General features: G+C 36.9%; 1 protein-coding gene across 6 annotated transcripts in view; it reads left to right on the top strand.

Annotated features, from left to right (window-relative positions):
* The window catches only part of DPH6 (diphthamine biosynthesis 6), a 197,008-nt gene that overhangs the window by 178,619 nt on the left and 2,620 nt on the right, over nucleotides 1-15,769 (top strand). For 4 of the 6 annotated variants that reach the window (XR_003515801.2, XR_003515803.2, XR_003515805.2 and 1 more), the window contains 2 exons: nucleotides 9,536-9,623; nucleotides 10,989-11,298. Coding sequence is in view for 2 of the 6 variants with exons in the window: in XM_027571276.2 (XP_027427077.1) it covers nucleotides 9,536-9,623; nucleotides 10,989-11,042 (142 nt within the window). In the remaining 4 variants the exon portion in view is untranslated. Of the gene's footprint in view, nucleotides 1-9,535; nucleotides 9,624-10,988; nucleotides 11,893-15,769 lie in introns of those variants that run through there. The other 2 variants (XM_027571276.2, XM_027571277.2) reach the window with 2 other exon arrangements.

Here is a 15,769-nt window from a genome sequence, read left to right as displayed (position 1 = left end):
TGTCAAAGAGGTTACTGCCTATGTTCTCCTCTAGGATTTTGATGGATTCCTATCTCACATTGAGGTCTTTCATCCATTTTGAGTTTATCTTTGTGTATGGTGTTAGAGAATGGTCGAGTTTCAGTCTTCTGCATGTGGCTGTCCAATTTTCCCAGCACCATTTATTGAAGAGACTGTCTTTTTTCCATTGCATGTTTTTTCCTGCTTTGTCGAAGATTATTTGACCATAGAGTTGAGGGTCCATATCTGGGCTCTCTATTCTGTTCCATTGGTCTATATGTCTGTTTTTGTGCCAGTACCATGCTGTCTTGGTGATCACAGCTTTGTAATATAGCTTGAAAACGGGCAGTGTGAAACCCCCAGCTTTTTTTTTTCTTTTTCAACATTTCCTTGGCGATTCGGCGTCTTTTCTGATTCCATACAAATTTTAGGATTGTTTGTTCCAGCACTTTGAAAAATGTCTTTGGAATTTTGATCAGGATGGCATTGAAGGTGTAGATTGCTCTGGGTAGCATAGACATTTTAACAATGTTCATTCTTCCAATCCATGAGCATGGAATGTTTTTCCATCTTTTTATGTCTTCTTCAATTTCTTTCATGAGTGTTCCGTAATTCCTAAAGTATAGATCCTTTACCTCTTTGGTTAGGTTTATTCCGAGGTAACTTACAGTTTTTGGTGCTGTTGTAAATGGATTTCTGTGCATTGATTTTGTATCCTGCCACATTACTGAATTGCTGTATGAGTTCTAGTAATTTGGGGTGGAGTCTTTTGGGTTTTCCACATAAAGTATCGTGTCATCTGTGAAAAGAGAGAGTTTGACTTCTTCTTTGCCAGTTTGAATACTTTGTATTTCTTTTTGTCATCTGATTGCTGTTGCTAGGGCTTCTAGTACTATGTTGAACAATAGTGGTGAGAGTGGGTATCCTTGACATGTTCCTGAACTTAAGGGAAAGGCTCTCAGCTTTTCCCCATTGAGGATGATATTCGCTATGGGTTTTTCATAGATGGATTTTAGAAACTTGAGGAATGGTCCCTCTATCCCTATACTCTGAAGAGTTTTAATCAGGAAAGGATGCTGTATTTTGTCAAATGCTTTTTCTGTATCAATTGAGAGGGCCATATGGATCTTGTCTCTCCTCTTATTAATGTGTTCTATCACACTGATTGATTTGTGAATGTTGAACCACCCTTGCATCCCGGGGATAAATCCCACTTGGTCTTGGTGGATGATCCTTTTAATGTATTGTTGGATCCTATTAGATAGGATTTTGTTGAGGATTTTGGAATCCATATTCATCAGGGATATCGGTCTGAAATTCTCCTTTTTGATGGGTTCTTTGCCTGGTTTGGGGATTAAGGTAATGCTGGCCTCATAGAATGAGTCTGGAAGCTTTCTTCTGTTTCTATTTTTTGAAACAGCTTCAGGAGAATAGGTATTATTTCTTCTTTGAATGTTTGGTGGAATTCCCCAGGGAATTCACCAGGCCCGGGACTCTTGTTTTTGGGGAGGTTTTTGATCACTCCTTCAATCTCGTTACTGGTTATTGGCCTATTCAGGTTGTCAGTTTCCTCCTGTTTCAGTCTTGGGAGTTTGTAGGTTTTCAGGAAGGCATCCATTTCATCCAGGTTGCTCAGCTTACTGGCATATAATTGTTGATAATAATTTCTAATAATTGTTTGTATTTCCTTGGTGTTAGTCGAGATCTCTCCCCTTTCATTAAAAATTTTATTAATTTGGGTCCTTTCTCTTTTCTTTTAGATAAGTCTGGCCAGTGGTTTATGGATCTTATTAATTCTTTCAAAGAACCAGCTTCTAATTTCATTGATCTGATCTACTGTGTTTCTGGTTTCTAATTCATTGATCTCTGCTCTAATCTTAATTATTTCTCTTCTAATGTGTGGCTTACCCATCATTTGTTGCTTTTTCTCTGGTTCTTTAAGGTGTAGAATTAGTTGGTGAATTCGGGATTTTTCTATTTTTTTGCGTGAGGCTTGGATGGCTATGTATTTCCCCCTTAGGACCACCTTTGCGGTATCCCATAGGTTTTGGACCGATGTGCTTTTGTTCTCATTGGTTTCCATGAACTGTTTAAGTTCTTCTTTGATTTCCTGGTTGACCCAAACATTTTTGAGCAGAGTGGTCTTTAGCGTCCAAGTGTTTGAATTTCTTCCAAATTTTTTCTTGTGATTGAGTTCCAGTTTTAAAGCATTATGGTCTGAGAATATGCAGGGAATAATCTCAATCTTTTGGTATCGGTTGAGACCTGATTTGTGACCCATGTGGTCTATTCTGGAGAAAGTTCCACGTGCACTCAAGAAGAATGAGTATTCTGTTGTTTTAGGGTGGAATGTTCTGTATATATCTATGAGGTCCATGTGGTCCAGTGTGTCATTCAAAGCTCTTGTTTCTTTGTTGATTTTCTGCTTAGGTGATCTGTCTATTGCTGAGAGTGGAGTATTGAGGTCTCCTACAATTAACGTATTGTTATCAATATGACTCTTTATTTTGGTTAACAGTTGGCTTATGTAGATGGCTGCTCCCATGTTGGGGGCGTAGATATTTACAATTTTTAGATCTTCTTGTTGGATAGACCCTTTAAGAATGATATAGTGTCCTTCTGTGTCTCTAACTACAGTCTTTAGTTTAAAATCTAATTTGTCTGATATAAGAATTGCTACCCCAGCTTTCTTTTGAGGTCCGCTGGCATGGAAGATGGATCTCCATCCCTTCACTTTCAGTCTGGATGTATCTTTAGGTTCCAAATGAGTCACTTATAGACAGCATATCCTGTCTTTTTATCCAGTCTGCAACCCTATGCCGTTTTATGGGAGCATTTAGGCCATTCATGTTGAGAGTGATTATTGAAAGATATTAATTAATTGTTATCATGTTGCCTGTGAAGACCTTGTTTTTCTAGATTGTCCCTGTAAATTTATTTTCTATATCACTCTTGAGGTCTTTCTCCTTTTATAGAACCCCTCTTAATATTTCTTGCAGGGCCGGCTTAGTGGTCACATATTCTTTCAGTTTCTGCCGGTCTTGGAAGCCTGCATCTCTCCATCCATTCTAAGTGATAGCCTTGCTGGATAAAGTATTCTTGGCTGCGTGTTCTTCTCGTTTAGTACCCTTAATATGTCTTGCCAGGCCTTTCTGGCTTGCCAGGTCGGTCTGACGTTATTCTGATGTTCCTCCCTCTGTATGTAAGGAATCTCTTCCCCCTAACTGCCCTTAAGATGGTTTCCTTGTTTCTAAGATTTGTGAGTTTTACTATTATATGCTGGGGTGTTGGCCTGTTTTCCTTGATCTTGGGAGGAGTCCTCTCTGCCTCTAGGACATGAATGTTTGTTTCATTCCCCATATTAGAGAAGTTCTCAGCTACGATTTGCTGAAATATATCTTCTAGTCCTCTCTCTCCACCCCCTCAGGGATTCCAGTAATTCTGACATTGGAACGTTTCATGGTGTCACTTATTTCTCTGATTCTGTTTTCATGGATTCTGAGTTTTTTTCCCTGGCCTCCTTTTTTCCCTTTTTATCTACTAATTGGTCTTCTAGGTCACTAATTCGTTCTTCTGCCTCACTTACCCTAGCTGTTAGATTATCTAGATTAGATTAGATCTAATTGATAGCATTTTTAAGTTCTGCCAATTCAGCTTTCATTTCTGCCCCTAGAGACTATGTTGCCATTAATCGATTTCTCCATTCTAGCTATTGTTTTCACAATTGCTAGCCTGAATTCCATCTCCAACATCTTGGTTATATCTGAATCCATTTGTAAATCTGTGTCATAGTCATAGTCTCTGAGTCTTTCCTATTTTGGGGGTTCCTCCTCCTAGTCATTCTATTGAGGGGTGGTTGAAGGAATGTATAGAGTCCAAATTATTGACCACAACCCAAGCAAGATGCACGTGTTTTCTAGGGACCTTAGGGTTCCTGGCCTCTTGTTTTCCCAGCCTATCTTCTGGGGTGGGGCCTGCTGCGCTGTTACTCAGGCAACCCTGTTTGGGCAGAGTTGCCCTGCCCCCTGTGGCGGGGGATGGGCTCTTGTTCTCCGGTGGCTTTCCCTGGTGGCTTTCCGCATCTCTTCGGAGAGTCAGAGCAGAAAAAAACGTTTCTAACCCTCTGCCTCAGAGCAGAGAGATCGCAGTATGTTCTTCAGTGAGCTCTCCAGGCCACACTATCTCCATTTCTGTCTGTGCTGCTATAAACTGCAATGTCCCCAGTCCTCACCTCCAGGTCAGGGAACGGGGGCACGTCTCTAACCTTTGTGCTTCTCAAACCACCAGCCGCCCCCAGTTCACTCATGTCGCTCCAGCTTCCTTCCAGGGGGCTGCCCTAAAGTCCTTTCCCCGCCCCTACCAGTCTGTGAGTCTGTGCCCAGTCACCAGCGTGGGAGGCTATCGCTCACCAGTGGTGTGGGATCCCCACGGCTCGGCTCCCTCCCCCTTTCTTTATCCTCCAATATCTGCCCGCAGAATCACAGCTCCCCGTTTCCTACCTCAAAACCAACTGCCTGTGATATTCTGTTTGTGGAGATCCAGATCTATCTTCTTACATCTCAGGCTGATTTTGTGGGTGTTCAGAGTGGTCTGGTAGATATTCAGCTCAACTCCGGGGACTGGTTGGAATAGGGTCTCCTATTCCTTCGCCATCTTCCCCCCCCCCACCAAACTGAAACTTTTGTGGATATCATTTGTAGGCAAGGCAACCTGAGCCTGGCCGAGACAATGGCATGAGAGAATTTAGTCATGCTATTATAGAGAGGGATGTCAGAGAGGTATGTTAGTGCTGAAATGAGCTGTTGGGTTCATTTGAACAGTCATTTATTGAGGTGAATTATGTGGTTGGAACTCTGCAAGCTACTGCTCTGCTCTGTAGAAGTTGTTCCTGTAACAGGAGAGACAGGCAAATCAATTACATAAGTGCTAACATACAGGTGTGTATCTTGAGAACACAGCGGAAGCACTGTCTTTTCATTCCTACTCATTTATCAGTTCATCACTCATCTAATTCTAATGCTTAAGCATATTCTATGCTTTTTTCTTCATAGGCTATGCCTCACCTTCATTACTTTCTTACTTAATGCCTTTTCTCTGGCTTGCCTTCCCATTTTTCTCCTCTTTACTAAATCCTTCCTTTCTTTCCTTTTCTTTTTAATTGAAATATAGTTGACACACAGCATTACATTACATTACTTTCAGGTGTACAACATAGCAATTTGACAAGTCTATAGGTTATGCTTTGCCCACAAGTGTAGCCACCATCTGTCACCATACAGCGCTACTACTATAGTACCACTGGCTATATTTTCCATGCTGTAAAAATCCTTCCGTTTTTAAAGGCTTTTGCTGCCATCCCCTCTAGGGCTTGTTCTCATTCTTGAACTCTTAGAACACATAGTTGTCACTAATAAGTGTTAAATATTGTTGAATTAATTTGTCATTTGTTATTTACTTGTTTTTACTTACCCCATTGTCACTTACTTGTATGTGTTCCTTTTTAGGTTATAATTGGAGGTTATAGGTTGGGACATATCCTAGTTTAGTGGAAAAAGCATGTCACCTATTATATATAAAATCTTAACTCCTCTTTAAAATAGAAAATGTCCATATCATACCTATCTAATAAGCACTAAATGTGATACTGTGAGTGAATGTACATTGCACATTCAGTTAAAAGATAAGTTTAGTTCTTGTAACTAGTTGTTAACAATTGACCATTAATAATACTGGATCTTTTAACTTTGAATTCATTCTTTGGACAAATTAAAATTTCTCCTGCTCTATGGTCTGCCACAATTGGCATAAAACTAATTGATGATTAGGAATCCCATTTCAAATGTCTGATTCAAATTTTTTTTTTTTTTTTGATGAAAAAGAGAAGATCACCTCTAAGGGGAGAAAAAATAAACATTTACTTGCAAAATGACTTGATTATCATTAGGACTTTTTTTCAAAAACACAGATTGAATCCTTTTTGTATAATGAAGTAATTTAGAGAAATTGGGGTGGTTCTGGAAGCTTATTATAAGATACATTTTGCCCCAATTAACATTTTTAAAATCTTGTAGGAAAGACTGATATAACAGTCTTTGTCTGGAAGTAATTTAAAAATGTTCTAACTAGAGCATTTTACAATTCACTTTTCATGTCAATTAGTATGTGATTGCTCACTTCTGGATAGAGTTTTTAGATCAGGAAGTGAAGGGTTTTTTTCTGAGAGGCCTTGAGGAAAAGAATTACAGTTTAGCCTTTATGAAAGGAGAATAATTGTGGGACAATTGTAGGTCCTCAAAGAGCCTACTTTCTTATTACTTCTTACTTTAAAAATACATATGTATGTTTTTCAGACATAAGAATTGAACTCTTAATGTTGTATTAATGAAAGTGGTTTTCTTCTATTAATGAACATATTTTCAAAATGTGAGTATTTGATACATCCCCATCTTTCCATTTGAGTTATTAATATTACTATACTCTAATGTAAAGTTGCTACACATGGGATGGATGGATGGAAGGAAGGAAAGAAGGACTAAAATCTATGGTTAAAACACTTTGTACTTATTTTTCCCACCTACTCCTGTTTCCTACCCACTCAAGGAATAATTCAGCACAGGGCGTCACAATGTGGCATTTAGCAGTGGGGATGAATCAAGTACTTATCTACCTTCTGACATCTATCCTGTATCACCTGGGATTTATTTAAATTTATGAACTATTTTCCTTATATTTAAATTTTTAGGCTATTAAATGTTATCTTTATTATGCTAGAGATGGCATATGGTACATTGGTGTGTGTGCATGTATATATGTACATGTATACCTGCAGTATACACATATGAGAAAGTATTCATGAGAAGATAGGTAATTAAAAAATCAGTGTGGGTTTATGAGAGTTCAATAGTTAGTGTGTAATGTGAAAATACTTAACAGAATTTCAACTACAGTCATTTATTCAACAAATGTTTGATGAGTACCAGACAATGTTCTCTGTACTGAGCCAAGAGGGGTGGGGTAGGGGAGAGTCAGACAAAGGTGATCAAAACTTGGTCCCTCTCTAAGAAGAAAGACAAGCATACAAACACATAATTATAATGTAGTGGATGTGCAATGAAAAGGCTGTGAACACATTATGAAAACACAGAAAAGGAGAAAGCTAGGACTATTGGAAAATGTCAAGGAAGGCTTCACAGAGATGATACTGGAGATGTCTATGAGGATAAGTGTGAGTCCACAGGGAATACATGTATACAGTTGTCTTCTTAGAGGAGAGGTAGGAACAAAGACCATGGCTGTCTCAAGAGATAACATCAGGTTTTTTGTTTTGAAGTGAGGGGATAGGGCCTGGCCTCACACCTTGGGAGCCTGGCCTGACTTAGCTGTCCTTTTGAAATTGTATCTAAGGCTAAGCCTAATGCAGCAGTGAAAGGGAACATGGGCTAACCCCCTGGCTACAGAAAAGCCTTGGTTGAATAAGAGGTAGTGCCCAGACTACTTGCATTAACAGGGAAAGGGGAGGAGAGTAGCCAACTGGAAAACATTTTTGCTGTGGCACAATTGGTCTTTATTTTCTGGGTCACTCTGAGGATTTCCAACAGATCCTACTCTGGGTTTCAGAAAAATCCATGAAGCAGACAGAAACCAAAGATCCTTGAAAGTTGAGTTTCATTTGAGTTTCTGAAAGGGAAAAGAAAAGCAATAGGACATTATTCTGTTTGAAACTAAAAACTGTTCCTTTGAGATCTGGTCTCTTCCAGTTGTCTGGCTTTGTATAAGTGAATGAAATGATGTTAGTCAATTAGAGATTCTGGGTTTTCATAGAATCCATAAAAATCATATTGTTTATTTGGTGCTTAGAATATTCTATATTTTTTTCTGTATAACATCTTTATTCTGAATGTAATAATTACATTAGTTAAATGAGCTATTTGCTGTCAACCTTCTGTTTCTAATGCAGATAACTGGCATGAGAAGGGAGGGCCCGAAACCCTTTCTACTGACATAGCGTTGGTTCTGGGTTAATGATAGTTTTGGTGCACTCCATTGTCAAGGATATCAAAACCAAGATGCCTAGATTAGGCATAATTAAGGCTCAGGGTCAGTTTCCAAGGCTGAGATCAGGAGCAGGGAGATGGACATTTAATGTAAGAGTAAGGTTGTACATAGGAATTGGAATTTGAATCTGATCGATGAGCCAAGATACAACCAGAACAAGCAATTTTGGAGTAAGTAGAAAAAACAAGACTAGGGCTAACAAGCCAGAAGGGCAGATGGGAGAAAGCAAGCCGGCCTCTTTACTTTCTCTTTCTCTTCCTCCTCGTTATACCAGAGACATCTTTTGGTTATGTAGCCTGTGAAGGCAAGTTATATCTTTCTGTCAGGATCCTGACTCTTTAATAATTCTGTTTCTTTTATAACATAAGTTGCTTTCCTTGTAATGTCACAGGAGCCCTTCTTAATGTTATTTCCTCCTAAGCATTAACAAGAGGCATATTTGATATTAAAGGCTCATGAATGGTAGTTGACTTTTTTAATCATCAAACATTTTCTTCTCTATCTCTGATCATTCAAAGGGAAAAGTAAACAGATTTTGCCCATGAAAATTTAATATTTTGGAGCCAAGTATTTTGAGGTTCCTTTTATTGCCACTAAATAACTTTACATTACAAAAGTTGACTCAAAAATATCTTACATTAATGGCAAAGCCAAATAAAGTAACAATTTGTTTTGCTATCCTACAAAGGTTGAAATGCTAGCAATGTATTAATATAAACAATGGAACTAGTTCCCAAGGCATTAAAGAGATATGGGGAAATTCTATTTTTAAAATTTCAGTTGAAATGCAAAACACTATTGCTTTCTTAATAAACAACAATAAAAAATAATTAGTTATTAGAACTTCACACATAATCTTAGTTATTCATATGTGCTTTACAGGGTATCTTTGATAAAAGTTGAGTTAATTTACATGTATCCATATGGTGCCGGCAAGCAGTTCATACCATTTTACCTGAATGTGGTAATTACTATGTCAGACAATCAATTTTAATAGCAATGATATTGCAGTGTGAAGAGTTCACCTAGAGCTTAAAACCGTCACCAGTACTGCTTTTGTGAAGGATAATTGAGATTTTGTGTGAAACACTGAATGAATTACCTCTTGAAAATGAAAGGAATAATGAAGATAAAGCGCTGTTGTTTAATGGTTAGCCCCTACCAAGCAAATTTGTGAAAATGAAATTGAATAGGAATTTTAAGTCTCAAAACTGTTCAGAGAGCTTTGAGTGAACCTGAAAGTTGAACTGTGTCGTTACAAAGACAAAAGCTTCTTTACTTTTTCTTGTAAATTTAGCATCCTTGATCCTTTTCCAATTAAATATTAGGTTATTAAAAATAGGTGTTAATCACTACATGTTGTTTATCAGTGGAAATAAATACAAAAGGAGGATTTTTGGTTTCTTCTAGTCACTAGCAGAGAACAATTTGCCACAATTTATGTAGTAAATAAATGCATTATAAAATTTTTGTGTTTTAGTGATTCATCAGAAGTGGTCACACATTCAGCTGATGCATTTGCACCTGTTGCTTATCTACGCTTTTTGGAATTGCACTTGGAGGACAAGGCAAGTAAACCTAAGATTCACTTTCACAGTGATTTCAAGAGAAAATGGGGATGTAGGCATTGGCTCTGTATCTTTAATTCTATAACAACAGATAAAAGGGTAAAAAAAAAAGTCATTTTATCATTAGTGATTTTTTTCCCCAGATCCTCAGTCAGTAACTAAGAATTTTGCAGATATTTATGGTTTTGAGAACTCTGTATGATGCCTAAGAAATTACATTTCTGAAGAGTTTGCAATTCAGTTAAAAAGGGAATCATACATACATTAAGCAATGAGAAGACAGGACAGTATATAAGCAAATATTAAATCACCTAGTAAAAAAAGAATTAGTTTATCGTACATAAGCATGAGGGGAAAGGTTTAGGAATGAATTGGAGCTTCATTATACACAGTTTAAGAGTGGAGGAAAAGAAGAAATAAGAGCTTTTCCAAAAATATCAAAGAGAACAGAAGTACAAGTGAAAGATGGAAAGTGAAACAAAAGTGTGATAAAGAGTTTTATTTTAAATACATTGATTGTCAAGATACAGCAGAATGTCAATTTAAGGATGTCTTGTGGAATAGGTAAAGATCTGGATTAGACCCTTTGATTAAAGATCTCCTCCTTACTGGGTGTTGTATGTAAGTGATGAATCACTGAATTCTACTCCTGAAACCAATATTGCACTGTATGTTAACTAACTAGAATTAAATAAAGTTTTTTTAAAAGTCTGCTACTTTAAATATAAAGGATTAGAAGAAGTTTTCTGCATCTTTGGTGTTCTGCCACCAAGTCTTGAGGCACACCTAGTTTTATGTATATATATGCATGATAGGGGAATCTGAAGAATCAAGAGGTTTAATGAAGATTGGCAAAGGAAGGAAAAGAATGGTAACTCCAGAAATCAGGACAAAAGAGTTTCCAAAGGAAGAAAATAGTTATCAGTGTCTAGAAAAATTAGAATAGACAGGATTGAAAGTAGATCACTGAATTAAGCTAGAAGATGATTATTGGTGACCTTTTCCCGAAAAGCTGGTAATCCTCGAGAAAATGAAGCTGTACTATTCAAACATCCTCCATATCCAGGGAAAGGAACCTCTTACTTTCTAGGTCTCTGCTACTATTGCTGCCATGTGCACACACACAAAGTAAAAAACCACTGAATTTTTGTTTAGACATATCAGCCATTGTATGCATTGTATGCTCAGCTTTACCTAAATAGCTCATTGTTCACCTTGTTGTTTTAGTACTTCATTTGTTTTCACAGTCCATTTTGCCCTCTTAAAGAAAAGAATGTTATTTCTTTAAGGTGGAATATTCACTGACACTGAATAAATATGGTGCATTTTCCTTCTTCTTCTTCTTCTTTTTTTTTTTTCTTTTAGGTGTCCCCAGTGCCTGACAACTACAGAACATCTAATTATATACATAATTCTTGAAGAACATTTTTGGACATTGTTTACTAAGCTACCATTTCTGTATGAAGAAAACTACATAGCATTTCCTCAGCTAGTATATCCAGCTCTTTCTCTGCATTTTTTTTGTTCTTAGAAATATATATCTTTATCAGAAGAAGTTAATAGAAACATTGATTAATTGGGGAAATGTGAAAGTCTCATTCGTTATTATTGGTGACTTCCTCAGGATTCACTTTCTCTGACTTTAGTTACCATGTCCTATCCATGACTGTACATGGTAAGTGCCCTTTTTTCCCCTTTTACTTCCTCTACAGCTGTCATTTCTATAACATTTATTTACTTTCATCCCATTGTTTTATTGTACTCATTCTCTCTTTCCTGCTCTCCTCTCTGCCAATTATAGAATGATGCAGATCATTTGAAAATGAGAATGAAAAGGCAGTCACTTTAGTCAGCCAATCAAGTTTATTCTACTGGGTACTGGCATGACTTGTCATTTTTGTTTCGATATAGTATTCATTTTATCAATAGTATTGGACAATCAGGAAGAATATCATTAAATCTTACTGATTGTTTTATAACAATGAAAAATGCAATTTTTATATCCAGTGGAAAAAGGTCTTTTCAACAAATAGTATTAGACAGCAACATGCAAACGAATGAAACTGGACCACTTTTTTACACCATACACAAAATTAAATTGAAAATAGACTAAAGACCTAATTGTGGGACCTGAAACCACAGAAATCCTAGATGAGAACACAGGCAGTAACCTCTTTGACATCGGCCGTAGCAGCTTCTTTCTAGATAAAAGCTCCTAAGGCAAGGGAATAAATAAGAGCAAAAATAAACTACTGGGACTTCATCAAAATAAAAAGCTTCTACACAGCAAAAGGAGCAATCAACAAAACTAAAAGGCAACCTAAGGAATGGGAGAAGATATCTGCAAATGACATATCTGATAAAGCGTTAGTATCTGAACTATATAAAGAACTTACAAAATTCAACACCCAAAAAACAGTCCAGTTAAAAAAAGGGCAGAAGACATGGACAGACGTTTCTCCAAAGAAGACATACAGATGGCCAACAGACACATGAATAAATGCTCAACATCACTCATCATCAGGGAAATGCAAATCAAAACTACAATGAGATATCCCCTCATACCTGTTAGAATGACTGAAATCACACAAGAAGCAGCAGACATTGGCAAGGATGTGGAGAAAGGGGAACTGTCTTGCAATGTTGGTGGGAATGCAAACCGGTGCAGCCACTCTAGAAAACAGTGTGGAGGTTCCCTAGAAAGTTAAAAATAGAACTACCCTGCAATCCAGCAATCTCACTACTGCGTATTTACCCAAAGAATACAGAAATAGTAATGCAATGGGATACATGCACCTCCATGTTTATAGCAGCATTACCTACAATAGCCAACTTACAAAAAAAACCACAATTTTTTGGTACTATCCGTGCTGACCATAGACAACTTTATTTTGAATAGACTTAATTTTTTACAACAATTTTGGATTCACAGAAAAATTGAGCAGAAGGAACAGAGTTCCCATATGCCCCCCAGCCCTCACACATGCACAGCCTTCCCCACTGTCAACTTCTGGTGCCAGAGTAGTACATTTATTACAGTCGATGAACCCACGTTGACACATCTTTATCAAAGTACATAGTTTACATTATGGCTTACTCTTAATATTGCACGTTCGGTGGGTTTGAGCAAATGTATAGTGACATATATCCACCATTATGGCATCATACAAAATAGTTTCACTGCCCTAGAAATCCTCAGTGCTCTGCCTATTCATCCTTTCTTTCCCTCTTACCCCTGGTAGCCACTGATCTTGTTACAGTCTCTATAGTTTTACCTTTTCCAGAATGTCATATAATTGCAGTCATACAATGTGTAGCCTTTTCACACTGGCTTTTTTCACCTAGAAATATGCATTTAACTTCTTCCATGTCTTTCCATAAGTTTTAAGTGTTGAGTAATATTCCATTGTCTGGATGTGCCACAGTTTATTTCTCATTCACCTACCAAAGAACATCTTGGTTGCTTCTAAGTTTTGGCAATTATAAGTAAAGCTGCTAAAAATATCCATGTGCAGGATTTTGTCTTCACCTCCGTTGGGTAAATACCAAGGAGTGTGATTGCCAGATCATATGGTTAAGACTATGTTTAGTTTTGTAAGAAACTACCAAACTGTCCTCCAGTGTGGCTGTACAATTTTATATTCCCACCAGCAATGAATGAGAATTCCTGTTGCTCTACATCTTCATCAGTATTCAGTATTGTCAATACTTTGGACTTGTGCCATTCTAATAGGTGTGCAGTGTTATCTTGTTTTAAATTTGCATTTTCCTGAATGCATTTGATGTGGAACATCTTTTCATATGCTTATTTGCCCATTCCTATATCTTCTTTGGTGAAGTGTCTGTTCAGATCTTTGCTCATTTTTTAATTGAGTTGTTTATTTTCTTATTATTGAGTTTTAAGAGCTCGTTGTATATTTTGGATAGTTCTTTATCAGCTATGTCTTTTGCAAATGTTTTCTACCAGTCTGTGGCTGTCTTCTCACTCTCTTGTCACTGTCCTTTATAGAGCAGAAGTTTTAATTTTAATGAATTATTAATTATTTCTTTCATATATCATGCCTTTGATATTGTATCTAAAAAGTCATCATCAAACCAAAGGTCATCTAGATTTTCTTTTATGTTATCTTCTAGGAGTTTTATAGTTTTACATTTTACATTTGGGTCTATGTTCCATTTTGAGTTAATTTTTATAAAGAAGTATAAGGACTGTCTGGATTCATTTTTTTGTATGTGGAAGTATAGCTGTTCTGGCACCATTTGTCGAAAAGACTATCTTTTCCCCATTATTTGCATTGCTCCTTTGCCAAAGATCAGCTAACTATATTTGTGTGGCTCTGTTTCTGGACTCTCTAGTCTGTTCTATTGCTCTGTTTGTCTATTCTTTTATCAATACCACAATGTCTTAATTACTATAGCGTTATAGTTTGTCTTGAAGTCATTAATGTCAGCCTTCTGACTATTCTTTTCCTTCAATACTTTGTTGACTATTCTGTCTTCAGACTATTCTGAGTCTTTCCATATAAATATTAGAATCAGTTTGTAACTTGCTGACATTTTGATTGGGATTGCATTGAAGCTGTAGACCAAATTAGAAAAAAACCAACATCTTGACAATATTGTCTTTCTACCCATGATCATGTAATATCTCTCAATTTATTTATTTAGTTCTGTGATTTCTTTTGTTAGTTTTGCTAAGACATTTTACTTGTCTTCATTATTATAACTTATGTTAAATGTTGCCTCCTTTAGACCTTTTTTGTTTTTTGCAAATGACAAGCTTTGATATGACATTCTTAGTGTGGAACCAGAGGGAAACAGTGAGAGTTTCTTTCCCAGAAATCCCATTGCATCTCAGTGACTTGGGCAAAGGTTGGGCTAAGTCACCATCTTTACTCCAGACCTCACTCAGGGAATAGAGAAGGGTATTGTCTAGAGGGAGCACAAACTATGGTTTCCAAAAGAAAGATAAATAAATGCTAGAGGACAAAAATACAGATCCTTTTCACATGTTTTATCAAAATCACATTGCTATTTCAAATTCATAGTAAATTAACATTCCACCCCAGATAACAGTGAGATGTAGAATGTAGTACTGTGAATATCACTCTGAAAATCTGTATCTGTTCCCTAAATTCCTTTCATTTCAATTCATTCTATAACACATTTGCAATCTAGCTTGACCTCGGTTACTTTGATGAACTGCTGTTGATGTTTTCTCAATCTTCATAATCTTTAATTAATCCTTTTCCTTGATAATATTGTCCACCATCTCCTTGAAAAATTCCCCTGTAATGGTTATATGTCTCTGTACCATTCTGACTTCTACTCGCTCAAGATTTCTTCTATGTCCTTCAGTAGTTTCTCTGCTTCTTACCTTCAACAAATGTATATAACCCCAAGTTCTTTTTAAGGTTCCATTTTTTTCATTTTCCACATTTTCTGTCTCTGGGATTTTGTCTTCTCCCACAATCTACATTTCAGCTCTATGCAGATGATTCTAAAGTCACTCTCTTTCTGGTTTTTCTGCTGATAGCTACACTTTCTCCTTATGTCTAGATCCTTATTTCTGACCCGCTGCTGGGCATCACTGCCAATATGTATCAAGTTCATTGTGTACAAGCCTTGAACTCATTTTCCCCTCCAAGTTTACTTTCTGCCTGTTTTTGTTCTTTAACACAACTGTTTTCCCCCTAGTAACTCAGGAACAGAATATTGGCATCATCTATTACAGCTGTCTCTCCTTTACCATGACATTCAGTTGGTTATCTAATTCTTTACATGCTAATTCTTTAATATATGTTTTACACCATTCCATCTCCATGCCCATCTCTCTAGTTAAAGTCATATCTTGCCCAAACTCTTGGATAACATACAGCCTCTTTAAGTGAACTCCTTGCTTTCATTATCCCCATATTCTGTTCCACTGCCATATTGATTTTATGTCTCTGCACAAAAATCCATAATACAGCTGCATTGTTTTCTAAATAAACAAGATGTTTAGACATTAATTGAAGATTGTATAACATGGTACCATAACATCCTTTCTCAGACTTGCTCTCAGGAACCCTCTACGTGTATCCTTTGCTCCAGTAGTACAGAACCATTGGATAGATACTCCCTTACTGTGCCTTCTTCTTCTCTCC

Source organism: Zalophus californianus, chromosome 6, assembly GCF_009762305.2.
Source record: "Zalophus californianus isolate mZalCal1 chromosome 6, mZalCal1.pri.v2, whole genome shotgun sequence".
Taxonomy (NCBI): domain Eukaryota; kingdom Metazoa; phylum Chordata; class Mammalia; order Carnivora; family Otariidae; genus Zalophus; species Zalophus californianus.
Note: the sequence above shows the minus strand (reverse complement) of the source record. Positions and strands in the feature narration are given on the sequence as shown.